Below are 19,250 nucleotides of genomic sequence, written 5' to 3'. Positions count from 1 at the left end.
TCATGTCGTACATGTCAGGGCATAAGATGTTTATCAGCATGTCTGAAATGGGGCTTGGCTTAGTCCTCATAAAAGCCATGAGAAAGAAACCAGCATAGGTCTTAGAAAATCTCAGAGAACAACTCCAGCAAAACTGTTCCATGTTTGCTGGGGAGAACAGAGAACTCAGGGCATCAGGATTAGAAACCAATGCCAGGGGGTTGTTACCCCACCATTCCCAGCCACGTTATCTCCACCCCTCCCAAGAGAATAGCAGAGAGGACCCCCTCACCCCAGAACTGCTGGGAAGGCAGAGCAAGTCCCTGTGCACAGCTAATCAATAGTGAGCTGATTTGCTCATTATCAGTAATGGTCAGAGGAAAAATCCTTAAGGAAGCTAAGAATGTAAACAGGAACACTTTAGCAAAATCTGAGCCACACCGCTGACGCGCAGTAGTCACTACTGTGACCCTTGTAAATGGTGGCCTGGCTGTCCCACAGCACCCTCTGGGACTGGCATGCTTACGAGCGCTGCTGCCCTGCAGACACGGAGGCCCAAGGTCACAAGGTTTATTGGTGGGGACAGGACTCAAATGCAGGTGGCAAACTGGGCCAGGTAGCTCAGGCCTGTAACCCAAGCTACCTAGGGGACCCAGGCAAAAAGCTCCGCAAGACTCCATTCCAAGCAATGACTAGGCATGGTGGTAAGTCTGTCATCTTCAATGACATGGGAGAGCACAAAGAGGAGAAATCTCAGTCCACGCAGACCAGGACACAAAACCCTACCTCAAAAATACCCAACGTAAACAAGTCGAAAAACGAACTTTACAACTTTGGTGGGGAGGACAGGGGGTGGGGGGGGGAGGATACGAAGGGATGGGAAGGGGAAACAAAGGAGGAGGCTACAATGCTTGATAAGAAATGTACTCAGTATCTTGCCCATATAATTGTAACCCCTCTGTACAGTATTTTCACAATTTAAAAAAATGGTAAAAAAAAAAACCCAACGTAAACAGAGGCCGGAGGCATGGCTCAAATGGTAGAGCACCTGCCTAGTAAACATAAGGCACTGAGTTCAATCCCCAGTGCTGCCACACATGCACACTAAAAGCAGCTCAACTGAGCCAGAACCATCCCGGCTCCCCTCCACACCTAATGTCCCAACACGGTCTTGGAAGGAAGGGGTCTGGCCATTGATTAGAATGGCACCTGAAAATCATCTCCACGGTGATGAATCAGAGAAGGTTCATGGGACCAACACGGCAGCATGATCATGGAAACCTGTGTCCCCAGGAGCTTGCTTTTCCTAGGCGTCTCCTGAGCTATCCGCTGGGCTCCCCGGCAGCGATGCCCAGGCATGGGGGGCCTGGAGAATTGACAGTGCATGTGCAGAAGCCCAGAACAGCACAGGACAACGCGCTGGTTATAGGGACAGAGGAGCAGGAAGGGCTCTGGGAGCCTCCTGGCCGTGGGGTCAGGGTAGAAGTAGGAGAGCCTTCCCCAGTGTGGGAGGCTGCATTCCTGGAAGCGGCCGAGCACAGGTTAAGAAAACTCGAGGGAGAAGATGAACCCTTTTGGCAACAGATGGTTCAGTCATGGGAAGTGGGGGGGGGGAGAAACTTGGCCTCAAAAAGCAGCAAGGAGAGCTCAGGAGAGCCCTGCTGGCCAGGTTCAGTCCCTGGAACTTTCCAGAATAGGATCCTATCAATCCAGAGCAGAGGTAGGTATGGTTCTTAAGAAGCACGGAAGCTTCTAGGAAAAGAGAAGATGATGAGATGGCAACAGACTCCTCCCCTGTCTCTCAAACAGCTCAGCACAGAGTGTGGCCCAGAGCACACAGAGAACTGTAAGTCAAGGCTAGATGGCTCCCTGCTCATTCTGCTGTTCTCTGGACAGACTCATTTGTGGCTCTGTAGAGAGAGGAAATCGGTAAGCTTCTATTGCCTTTTTTTTTTTTTTTTTTTTTTTTTGTTGGTCGTGGGGCTTGAACTCTGGGCCTGGGCGCTGTCCCTCAGCTCTTCAGCTCAAGGCGAGCGCTCTACCACTTGAGCTACAGCGCCACTTCCGGTTTTCTGGTGGTTTATTGGAGATAGGAGTCTCACGGTCTTTCCTGCCCGGGCTGGCTTTGAACCGCGATCCTCAGATCTCAGCCTCCTGAGTAGCTAAGATTACAGGCGTGAGCCACCAGCACCCGGCGCCTTTTTTTTTTTTTTAACAGTACTGAGGTTTGAACCCAGGACCCTGGAATAGCCAGGAAAGTTCTGCACTGTGTGAGCCACTCTGACAGGTCCTGTGGCATTTTTTTTCCTGGTACAAAAGCTTGAACTCAGAACCTCCCTCTCCCACATAAAGCTTGCTTGCTCACGGTTGGCACTCTACCACTTGAGCCATGTCTCATTTCAGCATTTTGCTGAATCTTGAGGACTTTTCTGCCCCAGCTAGCTTGAAACACAACCTCTTAACTCAACCTCCTAAGTGTCGAGGACTGCAAGTGCCAGCCCAGTGCCTCGCTCTTACTGGTTATTTTTTGAGGTAGGGTCTCACTTCAGACGCTGGCAAGTGGGACTGTGGTCCCGATTGTGCTTTCCACATTGCCAGGCGACAGATGTGTGCCACCACAACCAGCCACTGTGCTCTCCCCCGCCCCACAGCGAGGGTAACAGCAACACCACACTGAATTCAGCCATTAAGTTGAGATACAGTCTAGAGACCTTTTTGCCTGATCTGGCCCAAACTGTGATCCCCCAATCTCCTCTCAAGTAGCTAGAATTACAGGCTTGAGCCATTGAGGCCGGGCAGTCTGCTAAAATATGAACATCAATGCAAAGGCTGCGCTTCCCCTGAGACTCTTGTACAGGGAGGGTTCCCAGGTTAACAATATGCATCGTGTCATCTTTAGTGATGGAATACCAGAAAGTGGTCCCAAATGAATACTTCCTCTTGCCATGAGGATTCTCACCCATCATCCTGGCAAAACCTCAGGAAAACATGAGAAGATTCAGTGCATCCTAGTCACCCTCTCCCCAGGGGGCTCTATGTGTCCTGTGTCAGCTCAGTCTGTTTATACTTGAGAACTGTAAAACTGTCATCTCTGTAGGCTAGCAAAAGTGCCAACTCTAGGATCAGAAAACGAGACAGTCTCCCAAGGCGACTGAGACCCCAAACAGGGAACATCATGAACCCCAAGCGGTCCCCCTGCATTTGGTCCAGAACTCAAAAAGGCTGGGCAGAGCCTGCAAGGACGCAAGGCAGCAGTGGGCCAGTGGGGGGGGGGACCCAGTCCCCAGGAAGGCCCAGTAAGGACCCACTTTCTCCCAGGCTTTCCACAGATTCCGAAGGAGCCCAGTGGATAGGAACCCTGCTTGGTATTTATTACGACTGTTACACACAACACCTCACGGGGCAGAAACACATCTCCAGTCCCGAGGCAACTCGACCTTGCCCCGGACGGAGGTGACTCAGCAGCCCAGGGACACTGTCTGGATTCAGGGCGGCCTTGTGAGCCATGCACTAGTTTCAAAGAGAAACCTCATGGTTCCAGAGCCGGCCCTAGAGCCTGCTCCTCGAAGACCCCCGAGAACCCGGGCCGCTGTGCCCTGCACAGCCACCCGGGGTCCTGGGCCTGCTAGGACCGGGGTCCCCCCAAACCCATCCTGGATCTGCTCCTCCAGGAGGCAGAGAGCAGCCGTCCTGTGGAACTGCATTTTGCCTCTCAGTCGATCTCAGGAGACATCGGGGTCCCCCACCCCGTGATCCACGGGCCCAGGGCGGTGCGATGGCCGTTCCAGGGCCTCCTGCTATCCTGCCATTCCCGAGCGGACCGGAGACCAGGAGCGCCCGGGCATCGCCATCGGCATCGCCATCAGCATGGAGAGGCCGCCGCCCCATGCACCGATCCATTTTAGCACAGTCCTCGCGCCTTCCGGGCACGCTGGACCTGGGGTGGAGGAAGTGAGCGCGCACCGAGCAGGGGCCTTGGCACACCCGGACTCCCGGAGCGCGCACCGAGCAGGGGCCGTGGCACACCCGGACGCTCCCCCGAGGCGGGCGGCCGCTGCCGGGAAGGCAGGGGCTCGGCCCAGGACCCGCAGGCCCGGGGGCCACGCATCGGGACCAGGCCAGCCGCTCCTAGCTCAGCATCCGCCTCCGAAAGCCTCAGCAACAGAACCCGGCAGGATCGGCCAATGGCGTCGCGCGCGCCGCCGCCCCGGCGCGCCGCCCGCTCCCGAGGTTACTCGCGAGCATTGACCGGTAGTAACCTCGGTGAGAGCGGTGCGCTAGCGAGCATCGCGCAGCGCGTGCGCGCGGGCCGCCCGCCGCCCGTTGCTGGGTCTCCCTTCCAGTCATTCAGAATTTAGAGTTCCCCAGGCTTGGGAAGTTTCCCGGGCAGCTTCCCCGCTAAGCCTGCGGCCGGATCCAAGTCAGAGCAAACTGAACCCGCGGCGGAGCAGGTGCGTCCGGGCGGCCGGCGGCTGTGCACACATCCGTCAGCACCTGGCCGCCCAGGGGAGGTTGAGAAGGTTTCCACTTAATATTTAAAGCCGGGTGAGGGCTGCCAGTGGGACGGCAGCCGCAACCCCTGCCGGAGCTGTGCTGATCACCGTCGAGAATGGCGCCTGCAGTGACTCCTGTGACCCTATAACCATCGCAAGGGGAGCAGAGGCAGGCCGGCCTCCAGCCAGGTGGAGGAGGCGGTTCTGAGCGTCGGACAGAAGCCAAACCTGTCCCCTGACCAAGCTCATGAGAGAGTTCCACTGCACACACAGACCTTTGTGTCAGCTTCTTCCACCGCAGCCCCGGCCCCTCTCCCCCCATCCTCCCTCCCCCATCAGAGCCTGGGTTTATCAACTGGACAAGGAAAATTAAACATAGCTCATTGTACATGGGTCTGAAATACTACAGAGGCCAGTCCTCCGTGGGGGCTTCATAGAGACAGAGCTAAGCTCCTAGCTAAGCCCTTGACCAGAAAGTGGCTCTGAGCCAGCGGCCTCCTCCTGGATAAGGTGGCTGCGGGCAGACGGGCCCCCTGAGTGCTTATCCAGACAGGGCGCTAAAGCAATAGCTCTGATCAGTAAGCATCCGCTTTAATTACCCCCCCCCCAAATAAAAACACACCCAAACACTTCTCTCCAAAGAAGTTGAAGGAAAGATGTATAACAGAGAAACCCCATGGAAATCCTGCCAAAAGTACTGGGGGCAAGCGACTTTTGGAGGCATGGTGTGGTACCAAGCTGCCTTAAGACAGTACAGGAACAGAGGAGGTGACTCATGGGCTGCTCTTCCATCGAGCTCCACCCCTACCCATTTACAACCGAAGAGGAAGAATCTGCTGGAAGGGAGTCTCACTCCCTGCCTTCCCCACCCAGTGCCATTCAAAGCATGACTGACTCCACGCTCCTTTCAAAGCAGCCCCGGATTCTCCTGCACTTGGTTATTGTGTTGTTCTTAGGTTTTACCTCAATACCCCTCAAGTTATGAGCTCATTTCTACACCAAGATTACTCGTCTGCCCAGGTCCTGAAAGTAAAACTAAGGCCCGCTAAGGAACACTACTTAAGTTCAGATTGCAGCTCACAAGCATTTTCTAAGAAGTATTGTGCAAGCCCTGTTTCCAGGAGTCTTGGTTCCTGGAGGCTGAAGTACTCTACAGCCGAGACTGGAGCAAGAGGGCTTGCTCTCTGCGTGGGAGTCACTTGGGCAGCTAAGGCTCCTGCTGGCTCCAAGATCTGAACTCTAAATAGAGGTCTCACCTTGTCCTAATCAAAGCCTTGAAGTCAATCTGCATGTCTTATATCTGACACGGACGCCATCCTCTCAAATGTATAAAGGTGACTACAACAGAGCTGGTACTGTGCGCAGTGAAGCTACTGGTGAGATCAGTGAGGAGTCTAGCAGGTGCGTGAGCAAAAATGCCAGCGTCAGATATGCTTGATTCAAGGGCAAGCACTCTAGCACTTTACAGGCCTCACCAGCATGCAGCCGCCAGACATTATGGCCTTGTGACAAAGCTGGATGGTGGACAGCATGGTCTTTCTAAACACATCGCAGCTGACCCACACGGTCACCTTTGTTCCTTAAATAAGCCCATCTGTTGATTCTAGAACTGAACTCACAAGGAACAGGTGTGTGGTTATTAACATGTTTTTCCTGCCAGGTGATAAACAAAAGAAATGGTTTCATGTTCAATAAAGTGTCACCTGTATTTATTTCTTGAACTTAAGGATCAGGTTCTGGTTTAAAGGGAGGATTTCAGTTGGAGAATGTGCAGTTTTCCAGATACAAACCTGCTTTTGAAGTGCTAAAGGTAGGCTGGCAGGTGCACGCCAGCCATGCACACACACACACACACACACACACACACACCCCGAGCACACACACACAAACACACACACCCCGAGCACACACACACAAACACACACACCCCGAGTACACACACACACACACACACCCCGAGCACGCACACATGCACACACACACACACCCCGAGCACACACGCACACACACACACCCCGAGCACACATGCACACACACACACACACCCCGAGCACACACACACAAACACACACACCCCGAGCACGCACACACGCGCACACACACACACCCTGAGCACACACACGCACACACACACACACACACACACACACACACACACACCGAGCCCTCAGAGTGGCGCAACAGAGGCCAAGAACCGAGCACTGCCAGCAACATGACGGCATGCTGAAGAAAGGGCCTGCCAATCAGAGGGGACGAAAGAGAAGAGGCGATCCCACAACCAACCCCATGGCAGCAGAAGCTGTCCACCTGGGGACCTGATGCATTAGAAACACACACCTCTGATCTGGGTAATGGCATTGGCTTCCCATTCAGTGGGCTCCAGGGAGAGGTGCCAACTGAGCCAGAGCCCCGGATGCAAAGGTCCCCTGTAAACCAGCAAGCGCTGAGCCCCATGCCCTGTCTCCCCTGAGCCTGTGAGAGTTGATGAACCATGTGGTTTCAAAGCCTTTTCTGGGGTCACTGAGGCAGAGGCTCAGACCTTAGCACCCACGGTGCTACTCTCAGGCCCCATCTGTGCCTGAGGGTGACCAGATACCAAGGAGCTAAGAACTGGCTCTAAGGAAAGAAAGGAACTCTCTAGTCCTTTGAATTCACCATGGGCCCCACTTAGAAACACCCCAGCCCCGAAGAGGAAACCTTTTCAAGTAGACAGGAGCCACCACACTCCTCTCAAGGCTAAAGCAATGCAAGCAATTTCATTTTGGATCCACAAGAAAGCCATCTTAGCAAGACAGTCCCCAAGGAGCTCGGAAGTGAGGCTTCATTCTAGGGCATCACAATTCCCCCTTCGAAGCTGAGCGGCCTGCCCCTCAGAGAGCCTACCGCTGTGCTGCGGAGACCGGTGACCTGCCTTCTCTGGGCTTCCTGACCCTACTGCGGTGGACTGGATCAAGCCCCAGCACTTGGTTGGAATCCAGTCCTCCTGGTGGATTTCCTGAAAGGGATTTACTAACGGCACATTCCATTCGCTTTAGCCCGCCTGTGAGAACCAGCTTGGTGAAACAGTGATGGAAATGAAGAGAAAGCACTCGTGGTGCGAACGGTGTTCAAAGGCATTCTTTAGAGCCCAGAAACAAACCAGTCAGATGACTGGAGGCAGGAGCTCCTCTCCTCAGAGGGCTTACCTCCTTCCTGGCTCTGGGCGGGTGAGGCCGGAGGGCTGGGTGATGCGTCCATCCCTGCGGCCATGTGGGGCACTGACTGAGAGCGGTCAAGAAACAGCTCGCAAGCTCCAGGTGCATCACCCTTTGCTGCCAACTTGAACGGCACCACCAGGTCATTTGGGGCGGTGTATCTGACTTCTCAGCGTCACCTGTGGGTGGCAGGCCTGACCCCCAGGCTCCCTTCACCACTGAGGAGACAGGAGCATCTCTGCAAAGGAGTGTGGAATTCCGCTGTGCATCCTGAGGTGAGGGTAAGCGTGTGAAGCCGGCCGGTGGGAGAGAGAAGAGTGACCAAGGCCACCTGCAGTTACTGCACCCGTGTGGCAGTGCAGTGTGTGTCCCCTCGGGGCTTGGTGACTGACCATGGCTGGCCTGGTTCCCAGCCCCCACTTCCCTACTGCGACGACCAGGGAGTGTCTTCAAACTTCAAGCCATGAGGTTCTGCGGGTCGTGTGGGCAGAATCTCTTCTGAATCAGCCCCAGGAGCCAAGGAAACTGAGCCAATGGGCTCATTTACCTTGGAAAATTAGTGGAAAAGGCTCCAGTGAGCTAGGGACGGGACAAGCACGGAGTCCCCCAAGTGCTGACAGGGGCCCAGGGCGCGGGATGTCTGCGGGCCCAGCACCGCCTCCGCACAAACCCCGCCTCACCCTCCTCTCGCTATCAGTTCTGTGCTGCGGACCCTCTTCTTAACAAAGTCCTAACACGGTGCCAACACAACATCTGCCTTATAGAGCACACGGGCTGCCTTGATGAGGGCTGCGGAAGCCAGGCAGCAAGCGGCTCACACCGATAATCCTAGCTACTCAGGAGGCTAAGAGCTGAAGATCACAGTTCAAAGCCAGTCTGAGCAGGAAAGTCCATGAAACTCATCTCCAGTTAACTACTAAAAAGCTGGAAGTGAAATTATGGCTCACGTGGTAGAACACCAGACGTTAGCAATAAATAAATAAACAGCTAAACGAGAGCATCCCAGGCCCTGAGTTCAAGCCCTAGCACTGGCACAAATAAGAGAGGGGTGACGGGAAGCAATCAAGGAAGCCCACTGGCACAACAGGCTCTGTTGTGTCACGGGCAATGATACTGTTCTGAGTCGTGAGTCCATCAACCTGGCTACGTGAGTGGATTCCTTGAGGGAGCGTAATTACTGTATCAGAAGCCGGTGACATTTTCCTTGGGGTGTGTCTTTTCCTCCAGAGAACGGCTCCTTTCACAATTATGTTCTCTACCAGGAATCTATTATATGATCTGGTTTTTCCTCCAAAGACATCATTAATCATATGGTGAAGATGTAACTCCAATCAAGGTTAAAGCATCCGTCTCGTATCTCCTTAAAACTTCTACTCTGAGCACCTCATCTCCTTTCTTTTAAGGACAGTGAAGTTGTTTTTTGTCTGCTTTCTTAAGATCATTACACAGGTGTTCATAATGGGATCATCTCACAAAGCCCAGCACAGTGTCAAGATCACACAGTGTGTTCTGGGAGAAACTGCGGAAAGCCTTCCGGGGTAGGCCAGCGCCTTCATAATGGCAAGTGGTGGCTGGGTCTTGGCGTTGACTTTGTCCTTGAGCAAATCTTCGGCTCCTGGATTCCTTTTTCCTTCACCAAAATCTGAAGCGGTTGGACCATGTGCTCTGAAAACCCCTTCCCTCCCTCGCTGACTCCATGCTCCCTTCCGGCAGGGCGGCAGCGTCCAGCCCCGGTGACGGTCACAGTGAGCGCCACACCTCAAGCTGAAAACAACGTGATACAACGAAACACATCAGGCATGAGAGGAGCCGCTCCTGCGCTGAAGGTCACCTTGGAACCGCATGGATGTGAAGCCGAACTAAAATCATCACCGTGAGCAAAAACAAACCCAGGAGGCGCTGGGATTTGGCCTCTGGCTCAGCAAGTCCCTGCCCAGCGGTGCAGGGCGGGGGGTGGCGGCAGAGGGCCTGAAACCGTCACCAGCCACGGAGAGAACAAAAACAGGAAAAGGAAGGGACCATGTGGGGGTGGCAAAGGAAAGAGACTTTGTGGACAAGCATGAGTAGAGGCCGAGGTGGAGGCCCGAGACCTGTGACTGAGTCCAGGCCTAATGTATTCTTTATTTCTCATTCGGGAAATGGGTCTGCAGGTTCAGAGTCAACAGGATGCAGCACTGAGCACACGGCTGATGACAGAGCCGCGGGCGTTGGGAAGGGCTCTGTAGGAGACCCCTTCCGCAGGGGAACTCTAGGCTTCCCCGGCTGTGGCCAGCTAAGACAGTGCCTCAGGCCCTGGAGCTCGCAGGCGAGAGCCCTGTTTCCGGCCGGCTGCTTGCGCCAGGCAGTCCCATGGGGCTGCGTGCTAAGCAAAGCCTGGCCACAGCGTTAGGCCACACAGAGGTAGACTTGCTGCTCTTTTCCCCAGCCTGCCTCTCCCAAGGCCAGGAGCCTGAGCAGGCCCCCGGCCTCAGTTTCCTTTCTACTCACTGAGAGGAAGGTGACAATTCTTTCCAACCTTACATTCATGCTGGAGTGGTAAGCCATGTTGATTCTGAACTATAGGACCGAGGAACAAAGGGTACATGGGAGGACCCGGAAAGAGAAGAAGGCACAGGAGGAAGCTTTGTGGTGGAGGAAGAAGAGAACTGGGGAAGAAGTCAGGCAGCAAATCACGCCCCGCTGGCTGAACACTAACAACTGAGACACGCCAGGCTGAGCATCTCTGTCATCCTCTACCATCTCTGAGTCACAAGCCAGTCCCGCAGGGCCGTTTCCCATTCCTCTCCCGCCTGAGAGGTTACTACAGGGCAAGTGTCTACTTGGTGGCTACCTGGCCGAGTGTCCATGAAGACATGAGAATGAACACTTGTGGCCCGGTCTCACTAGGAAGCCATCGCCTGGGCTGGGGAGGTAGCTCAGTGGTGGAGGCTGGCCTACCCTGTTCTGAGGCCCTGGGTTTCATCGCCAGCACCAAAAACAAAAGCAAAACAGTCATCTCCTACTGGCTGAGTTTGGTGGTGAAGGTGACCCATTTAACACTTAGAGAACCACGGTGATGCTTCCTGCTGGCCAACACTGGCAGAGCCCCTCCTGTGCCCGGCTTCACATGTAGATGCGCCCAGGTTTTCAAGCACGGCAGCCATGTTCCTCCCAGAGGCCCGCGTGACAGCTCTAAGGCCACATGGCAGAAGGACACGCATCACTCTCTGCCTCTCGCAGCTTGCCATAATTTGCCTACATAAAACCCACTTGATACCTTTTTCTGTAAAAATCTTCTTTCCAGTTGAGAAGGAAAAGGCTGTGTCCTTAGGTTGAAATTCCAACAGGGTTCAGAGAATGGGCCCAAACCTGAGCCTGGTGCAGAATTTCTTTCTTAACAAAACAGGTTGGCATGCTCTGAAAATCCAAGTATCAGATAACAGGGCTACACAATCAGCCCTTGAGAGTGGCAGATCAGTTCCTGCTTGTGCAAACACACAGGCAGAATCACCCAACAAGCCCTGGCCCCCAGGTCCCAGGAATCAGACTATCAAGGTGACAAAAGTATGTTTACAACCAACACCTGACTACTTAGCCAACAATCTCAGAGGCTTTGCTTGCTTCAGGAAGACAGAAAAAAAGTAAGAAGAGAAGAGATAAAAATGAAAAGAATCTTCAATGGCTTTCTTCAACAAAAGAAAGAAGAGTCAAGTCTGGATTTAAGTTGAGAGACCTAAAACAAAAATGACAGTCTTCCAGTGGCACTTGTCACTTTGGCTGTCACTAATTCCTCTCAGAGCCCAGCATTTCTTGGTGATGTCTGCCATGCTCTCCAGCTCCTCCACTCGGGACTAAGTGAATGCTCGTGGAGCAGAGGGAGATAGAGAATAATGTTCTCAAAAGAAGCAGACAAAAGCCAGGCACCAGTGGCTCATGCCTATAATCCCAGCTACTCAGGAGGCTGAGAGCTGAGGATAGAGGTTCAAAGCCAGCCCAGGCAGGAAAGTCTGTGAGACTCTTATCTCCAATTAATCACAGAAAAAGCTGGAAGTGGCCCTGTAGCTCAAGTGGTAGAGCACTACCCTTGAGCTGAAGAGCTCAGGGACAGCACCCAGGTCTAGAGTTCAAGCCCCTTGACTGACAAAAAAGAGAAAGAGAGAAAGAGAGAAAGAGAGACAGAAAGAGAGAAAGAGAGAAAGGAAGAGAGAAAGAAAGAAAAAAAGAAAGAAAGAGAAAGAAAGAAAGAAAGAAAGAAAGAAAGAAAGAAAGAAAGAAAGAAAGAAAGAAAGAAAGAGGGAAGGAAGGAAGGAAGGAAGGAAGGAAGGAAGAGAGAAAAGGAGGGAGGGAGGGAAGAGGGAGGGAGGGAGGGAGGGAGGAAGGAAGGAAGGAAAGAAGGAAGGGAGGGAGGGAGGGAGGGAGGGAGGAAGGAAGGGAGGGAGGAAAGAAAGAAAGAAGCAGAAGAGGCTAAGAATGAGTCCTGGCCAAGGGAGGCATGGATGCTCCATGCCTGCAAAGTCTAGAGCTAGAGACAGTTGTTCAGCGACTCAATCTGCCCGTCCTCAGTCCTCAGCCCCCTTCAACACACTCCAGGCTGGGTGCAAAGCCTGCAGCCCGTGGTTTTCTAGTGGTGCCTTAGGCTCCACCCCTCCGCTTTCGCCATTCTTAAAGTCACACAGCTTCTTTGTAACAGGTCACCAGCACCACTCTCCCAAGAGTCCTTACATTATGATCACATAAAAATGACAGGGCCGCACCAGGACCCTGGCTGGGTTTTCAGCACTTCAAACTTGGGAGGCAGCACCTGCCTTCCTTTTGGCTGGAAAATGGTTGCATCTTGAAAGATTGACATCAACTAACACACAGCATCCACCAATGAGGACCTCTGAGTTCAGGCCAGAAGCCGGACCTGTGGATGATCTGCATGAAACTGTTTGTACTGCCTGAACACCAGCCCTTGACTGGAAATGGTAAATACAAAATCTCTGCACAAGTGGAACTTCTACCTGACCTCATGTGATCCACCACAATCAAAATTCAGGTACACTAAAAACACTGCATACATTTACCTGCAGACCATGTTTATAAGTTAGATAAACATGAAACACAGATGTAAGTTATGTTTATACTTGGGTCCTATCTCCAAGATACTACATGATGGGTGTGCAAATATTCCAAAAATCTAAAAAATAAAAAATCCAAAATCTGAACTATGGATGGCCCTGATTATTTCCAAGGCAGAATACTGGCCGTGCAATAAGAGTCCGGAATTTCAGAGCTCATCCCATGCCCCCTGCCCACTTCAGAGGGGAGAAGTCAGATACAAAGGACTAAACCCATTGGCTGAGACAGCAACAGCACTGAAACCCAACTTCCAGACCCAGATTTTCCCCAGACAACGCTTCCACTTCCTTCGCTAGCTTCTCCTAGCTCAACCACCAAGGCAACCTCCCACCTACCTTTCTTCCTCCACCACGGGCCTTCCGGAACCGAGTAGGAAAGGTCCTTGAATTCAATGTTCACAGCTGCTCTCCGAGGCAGGGAGGAGAAGCGCTGGGCCTCCGTGAGGTTGTTGTCCACTTTCTTTAAATGTCCATTCAGAAGGTCCGTCTCGGCCTCCTCCATGCCACTGGAGACAACCTCGTCCACCGAGACGCACACCGACTTGGGCTCCGTCATCGCTGCAGAGTAACTGCTGGCATTCTAGAAAACAAGATGTGTTATTGTTACGTGGAGAGAAAAGAACATCAGAAACTTGCCATTTGACTCAATCATCGATTATTAATAGGGACACTTGCTACAGAAGACTGGAGCCGTGAAGGGGAGGAGCCTGGCCCCTGTGGGGCTGGTCATGTCCAATGGCCACTTTTTCCTCTAGTAAAGAAGATACCAGAGACAAAATGATACACTGGCCTATAGGACTTACTTTGAAATCATAAAATCAAATCACGAGACCATAATAAATGAGTCACTTGGTCACCATGGAAAGTTACCTCTCTGTATGGTCCACTCATAAAATCGATCATAAAGAGAGACAAGGCTACGGCATGGATAACTGACAATGTCCTGTGTAAGACGGGCTCTCTGTGTAGTCCCTGTGGACTTCCTCTACAATGTCACAAGACAGTAACACCCATCCCGGGTATTGGTCTTCATCTTTGCCACTTTCCCCAAGTCCCTAACCTCAGCTTCATTACAGCACTGAGGAGTTGAAAAGTTTCATTTTTTCCTACTATGCAGACAAGGAAATTGAGGCACAATTTCCAAAGCCAACATTCAAACAATAAATGACAAAAACCTTGAGATTCCCAGCTCAGCAAGGCGCACCTAATGTTTGTAGCTAGCATATTTTTCTTTTTCTTTTGCAGTTACTGGGGCCAGAAGCAGGCCCAGCAAGCTTTCTACCATTAAGCCACACCCTGTGCCCCAAGCCTCGGCTTTTTACAGCTTCCACCGGGACTCAAATGATAGCAGTTGGGCCAAGACCCAAACTCATTTATGCAAAGAAAGGAATATGTTTTTCTAATAGCTTGGCAACCCTAACCCAATCAATAAACTCAGGGGCCTCTAAACACAGCAGGAGCCCGAGGGACAAACGCTATTCTGAAGTTTTCTAGCCATCTCTAGAAGCAAGAGGGCTTCCTGAGGTGGCCAAAGTGCAGGCCTTCCGCGGCACCCTGCCAGGACGCTGAGAGCCCGCAGCACTGGAGAAACCTAACCTCGCCATGCCAGACCACCGGGGCCCTCAGACCACCGCAGGGCCGGCCACTGCTTCTGCCATTTGTTCTTCAAGGTTTGTCACCTAGGTATTTGCTTGATATTTATAGTTATTGTTCTTTTCTTGAAAACTCCCAAATTAAAACAGAGTGGATTGGGCTGGGAAGGTGGCTCAGTGGTAGAGCGCTTGCCTTGCATGCCTGAGGCCCTGGGTTTGATTCCTCAGCACCACATAAGCAAAAAAGAAAAAAAAACGGAAGTGGTGCTGTATCTCAAGTGGTAGAGCGCTAGCCTTGAGCTGAAGAACTGAGGGACAGCACACAGGCCCAGACCGGACCCAAAAAAATAAAAAATAAAAAAAATAAAAGAGTGGATAGCCAAAAAACATTCCCACAACCCCCAGCAACTCCCCTGATTTGAAGGTCCTCTAGATGGCATGGAAGGAAATTAAAGGAGAGCTGGCATGTATTCCATTGGGGGTATTTAAGGATTCCAAAACCTATCTAAGCTTGGGGACTTCAAATACAAATATGAGGTTGGAAGAGGAATTCTGGATGGCTTGGTAATGGAAAAGGTAGTTTTGCATTTAAGAAATTATACAGGAGGGGCTGGGAAGATGGCTCAGTGGTAGAGCGCTTGCCTTGCATGCATGAGGCCCTGAGTTCGATTCCTCAGCACCACATAAGCAAAAAGAAAAAAAGCCGGAAGTGGCGCTGTGGCTCAAGTGGTAGAGCGCTAGCCTTGAGCTGAAGAGCTGAGGGACAGCGCCCAGGCCCAGAATTCAGGCCCCATGAACTGGACCCCCCCAAAAAAAAGAAAAAAGAAATTACACAGGAGCTGGGGACAGGGGAGGGCCGCTGGCCTGTAATCCCAGCTCTGTGAGAGGAAGAAGCGGAATGATTCTGGTCTAAGGCCACTCCTGGGCAAAAAGAAAAGGCCCCATCTGAAAAATAACTAAAGCAAAAGGGTTGGGGGGGGGGTTATGGCTCAAGTGGAAAAACTCCTGTCTAGCAAGGGCAAGGCCTCAAGGTCAAACCCCAGTACTGCCCAAAAAAGACACACACAAACATATACCACACACACACACACACACACACACACACACACACACACACACACACACACGCCCACACACGGATGCATGCACAACTCTTAGGCATCTCCTGCCTCTGAAACCTTAATCAAATCAAAACCTCATCCCTGACTCATCTGTGTGACTAAAAATAAAGGTGCAGAGTAAAACTCGGCTGAATTCAGCGTGGAATGCTGTGGGCACGGCACATGTGCGCTGTGTCAGATGTCAACACAGCACAGGCAGGTTCAGCCCCCACGTGAAGTGACAGGTCCAGGTTTGCCCTGGAGCACAAGACCCATGGACTGCAAAGCCCGAGCACGGCTTAGTTCCACATGCTACACGTGGATCACGGGTGGTACAAAAATCCACAATGGAGTGAAGAACTTACACAGAGCCCCCCACAAACACCCTCCACACAGCAATGTGCACAACCCAACTCCTGCACCTGTGTCCCATAGCCTCACCCAATTAATGAAATGCCTCCATCAGAAAGAATGACATCACCCCATTTGTTAGGAAATGGAAAGATTCGAAATAAATTATATTAAGTGAAGTAAACCAGGCCCAAAGAAACACAGGTCCCATGGTTCCCCTTATTTGCAATAACTAGTATCTGTCTAGGACAAGCAGAAAAGGTCAAAAGCTATGTACATATGACCAGATAAGATGATGTTAAGCGAAATGACCCCTAAGATAGGGACACAAGTGGTTTTTTCTTTCTTGCTATTGTTTCTAATGTATTTATAAAGTACCATGTGATTTTTTGTTTCTTTGTATGTTCCTCCCCCATGGTATAACCCCTGTTTTCACTGTATTTGAGGTCAGTGCCCTGCATCTTGTATAAACACTTCTCTAATTTGGGGAGGGGAAGGGAAAAAACAAAATGTTTAAATAGGGATTCAAGTTGACCCATTGGAACAATGAGATGCACAAGACACTATGTTGAAAAATGAACTTTACAATTTAGGGTGGAGTGGAATGTGGAGGTGGGAATAGGAGGGAAGGGATGGTAGGGGAAAAACAAAGGAGGAGGTAACAATGCTTGATAGGAAATGTACTTATTACCTTGCTCATGTAATGGTAACCCTTCTGTACACCATTTTTACAATAAAAAACATATAACAATAAATAAAATCACACAAACTTGTGTGATGAGGGCAGTGGCCTGTCACTCCAAAGTAGACCAGCCCTCTGGAAACGTCTCTGGGTGAGAGTAGCCAGCAATGTAGGTTACTGCAAGCTTTTGCATGGCCTCCTGAGCTCATTAAAAATGAAACAAACACCTATTCTGCACAGTTTATCCTAGGTTCCGGAGGTGCTAACTTTAACATACTCTCCCCCTCACCCTCAACACACACACACACACACACACACACACACACACACACACACACACACACACTTTTGACACTGCAGAATACATGCAGATAGCAGTAAATTCATTCCTGGTGCATTTCACATTAGTAAGTGCAAGTCATACATCAGAAAACCCAGTTGGGACCATGCCTAGGGCCCTAGGAGAATGTTTTCCAGTGAGTTCCACAGTGCCGGGCCTGCAGACCCTCTCCAGCAGCAGCAGGCTCTGGGAGGAAAGTTTTACTCTCAGCACTCTGAGGAAGGAGGAAAGGGGTGAAGCTGTGGCCTGGCACGCAGCTCTCCCTCTTCTCTGCCTCACTGTTACCAGCCCTGGTGCCCACATCGATGGCACCTCCTGCTCTCCTGGACACATCCCAGGACAAGGGGCTGACCCGTAACTCTCATGGTGACTGTTCACAGGAAAAATGGCCAAAGTGTCAGGCCCTAAGTGTAGCTGGGAGGGCAGGCTGCACTCGAACGGCTGCTCAGAATACACCAGGCTCCAAACACCGCAGCTCACAGAGAGCACCTGACACACGCGTGTCTCCTCATGCCTGGTGACTCCAGATGCCACCCCTCACTCTATCCCCCTTTCAAGGCCCTAGCCTAGCTCAGCTCACTCAGCCAGCACCGGCCACTCCTCAGATGGGGAAGGTGAGGAGAAAGCAAAGCCCGAGATTCTGGGACTTTCTCAAGAGCTCTTTGTTTGTAACTTGTATAGAACTTTATTTTTAATCGATGGTACTGGGGTTTGAACTCAGGACCCTGAGCTTGCCAGGCACGTACTCTATCACTTGAGCCACACGCCCCCAGCCCTAAAACAAAACCTCAAACCCTGTTTATCTCTGAAGCCAGGAGCACCTGACACCCTGGCTGATCTCCGGTCCTGCTACAATCAGGTACTAAGCGCAGGGCAGCCTGCCCAGCCGCAAACCAAACAAGATGGGTGTGGACTGGGTGGTCTGGCTGCAGACAGAAAATTTTAAATGAAAAGCTCTATGCTTTCAGGGAGGGGAGAAATACACTCCCCCCCCCCTTGCCCCCAGACCCCAGGATGAGCATTAGCAATCTCCACGTGAGGACAGGCAAGCGCTCTGGGGCTTTGTCAAACCATAACATGACATTTTAAAAAATCAGTATGAAAATATCTGTATCTAAAAACGTCCCGATTCATTCTCCACACGTACAGGTCACCTGTGCAGCTCTGAAGGACTCTTCAGTACCCAAGCACCTAGACTCTAAGTACCCAAGCACCTAGCCTCTAAGCACTCAAGTGCCTAGAAGATCCCACACTTCCTCTAGTTGCCACACACATCCATGATGTGCACTTCCCACCGGCAGCGTTGTTACCCAAATGCCCAACTAGATGAAAGGGAAGAGTGACACCCTCCCCGCTTCTCGTGCATGGGAGAGGGGGCGGTTGGGTGCGGGGTCTCCCAGCCCGGCCCGGCCCCCCCCGCAGCCAGCCACCTTCACGCGTGTTCGCCACACGCTGTGGGTTTACACACGAGATCATTACATAAGGGCTGGCCGCGCGGAATGCGCTACAGTAACCTGTTTGGAATCAGAGGATGCAGTTGTCCCCGCGGCGCATGCGCGCCAAGCTGAGCTCAAGGCAAGAGGTAACTGTCGGTCAAACGCCGCGAGCCCCGCTGGCTGGATACAGGATGCTAAAAATGAAGACGAGCGGAGGGCGGGGAGCCCCGCGCGCGCCCGGCGCTGCGGGAAGGGCTCGCGGGGCTCGGGGCACCGACCCGGCGATGCGCGGGCCGGGCCCGGGGCCGGACCGGGGTCCGCCGGCCCCGGGGTCCAGCCCGGACGGGCACTCGCCGCATGGTGCGGGCGGCGGCGCGCGGGGCGGACGGACCCCCGAGCATCGGGACCCGCCGCCCCTCCAGCCCTCGCACCCCGCCGGGGCGCGGGCCGGCTCCGCCTCTCGTTCCTCCGCCGGTGCCCGGCGCTCCCCAGGCCCCGCGCCCGCCCCGCGCCCGAGCGCCAGGTGACCCGAGCCCGGCCGCTCTCCCCCGGTGCGGCCCCGCGGGCGGGTCTCGGCGCGTTCCCGCACCCCCGGAACGCAAAGCCCAGCCCCGCGGTGGAAGCGGCGCTCACTGACCATGGCGGTGCCGACCGAGAAGGCGGCCATCAGACAGGCCATGCCCCGGGGGCGGCGGCGGCGGGCGGCGGGCGGCGGCGGGCGGCGGGCGGCGGCGGGCGGCGGGCGGCGGGCGGCGGGCCGAGGCTGCGTTCGCTGCGGGCTCTGCCGCGGTGCCGGGCGCGGACTGCGCTCCGGCTCAGGATGTGCTGGAGCGCGCCCCGCCCCGCCCCGGCCGCCCCGCCCTGCGATTGGCCGGCGCCCAGGGGGCGGGGCCGGGGCGGGGCGCGGGCAGGTGCGCGTGCTCTTGTTTTGCTCCTGCGGGAGCCGCGCGCTCCGCGGACCCCGCCCGCGGCCACCGGCCTGCG

General features: G+C 53.2%; 1 protein-coding gene across 2 annotated transcripts in view; it reads right to left on the bottom strand.

Moving 5' to 3' along the window:
* The window catches only part of Abcg1 (ATP binding cassette subfamily G member 1), a 50,203-nt gene extending 31,219 nt beyond the window's left edge, over positions 1 to 18,984 (bottom strand). For both annotated transcript variants that reach the window (XM_070030759.1, XM_070030760.1), the window contains exons 1-2: positions 18,904 to 18,984; positions 13,102 to 13,345 (exon numbers count right to left, since the gene is read on the bottom strand). In XM_070030759.1, coding sequence (XP_069886860.1) covers positions 13,102 to 13,345; positions 18,904 to 18,945 — 286 coding nt within the window. In that variant the 5' untranslated portion in view covers positions 18,946 to 18,984. The remainder of the gene's footprint in view (positions 1 to 13,101; positions 13,346 to 18,903) is intronic.
* Between the last annotated feature and the right edge of the window lie 266 nt (positions 18,985 to 19,250).

This window comes from Dipodomys merriami, unplaced genomic scaffold, assembly GCF_024711535.1.
Source record: "Dipodomys merriami isolate MVZ:Mamm:240054 unplaced genomic scaffold, mDipMer1.0.p SCAF_2, whole genome shotgun sequence".
NCBI lineage: Eukaryota > Metazoa > Chordata > Mammalia > Rodentia > Heteromyidae > Dipodomys > Dipodomys merriami.
This window is presented reverse-complemented; position numbering and strand designations above follow the sequence as displayed.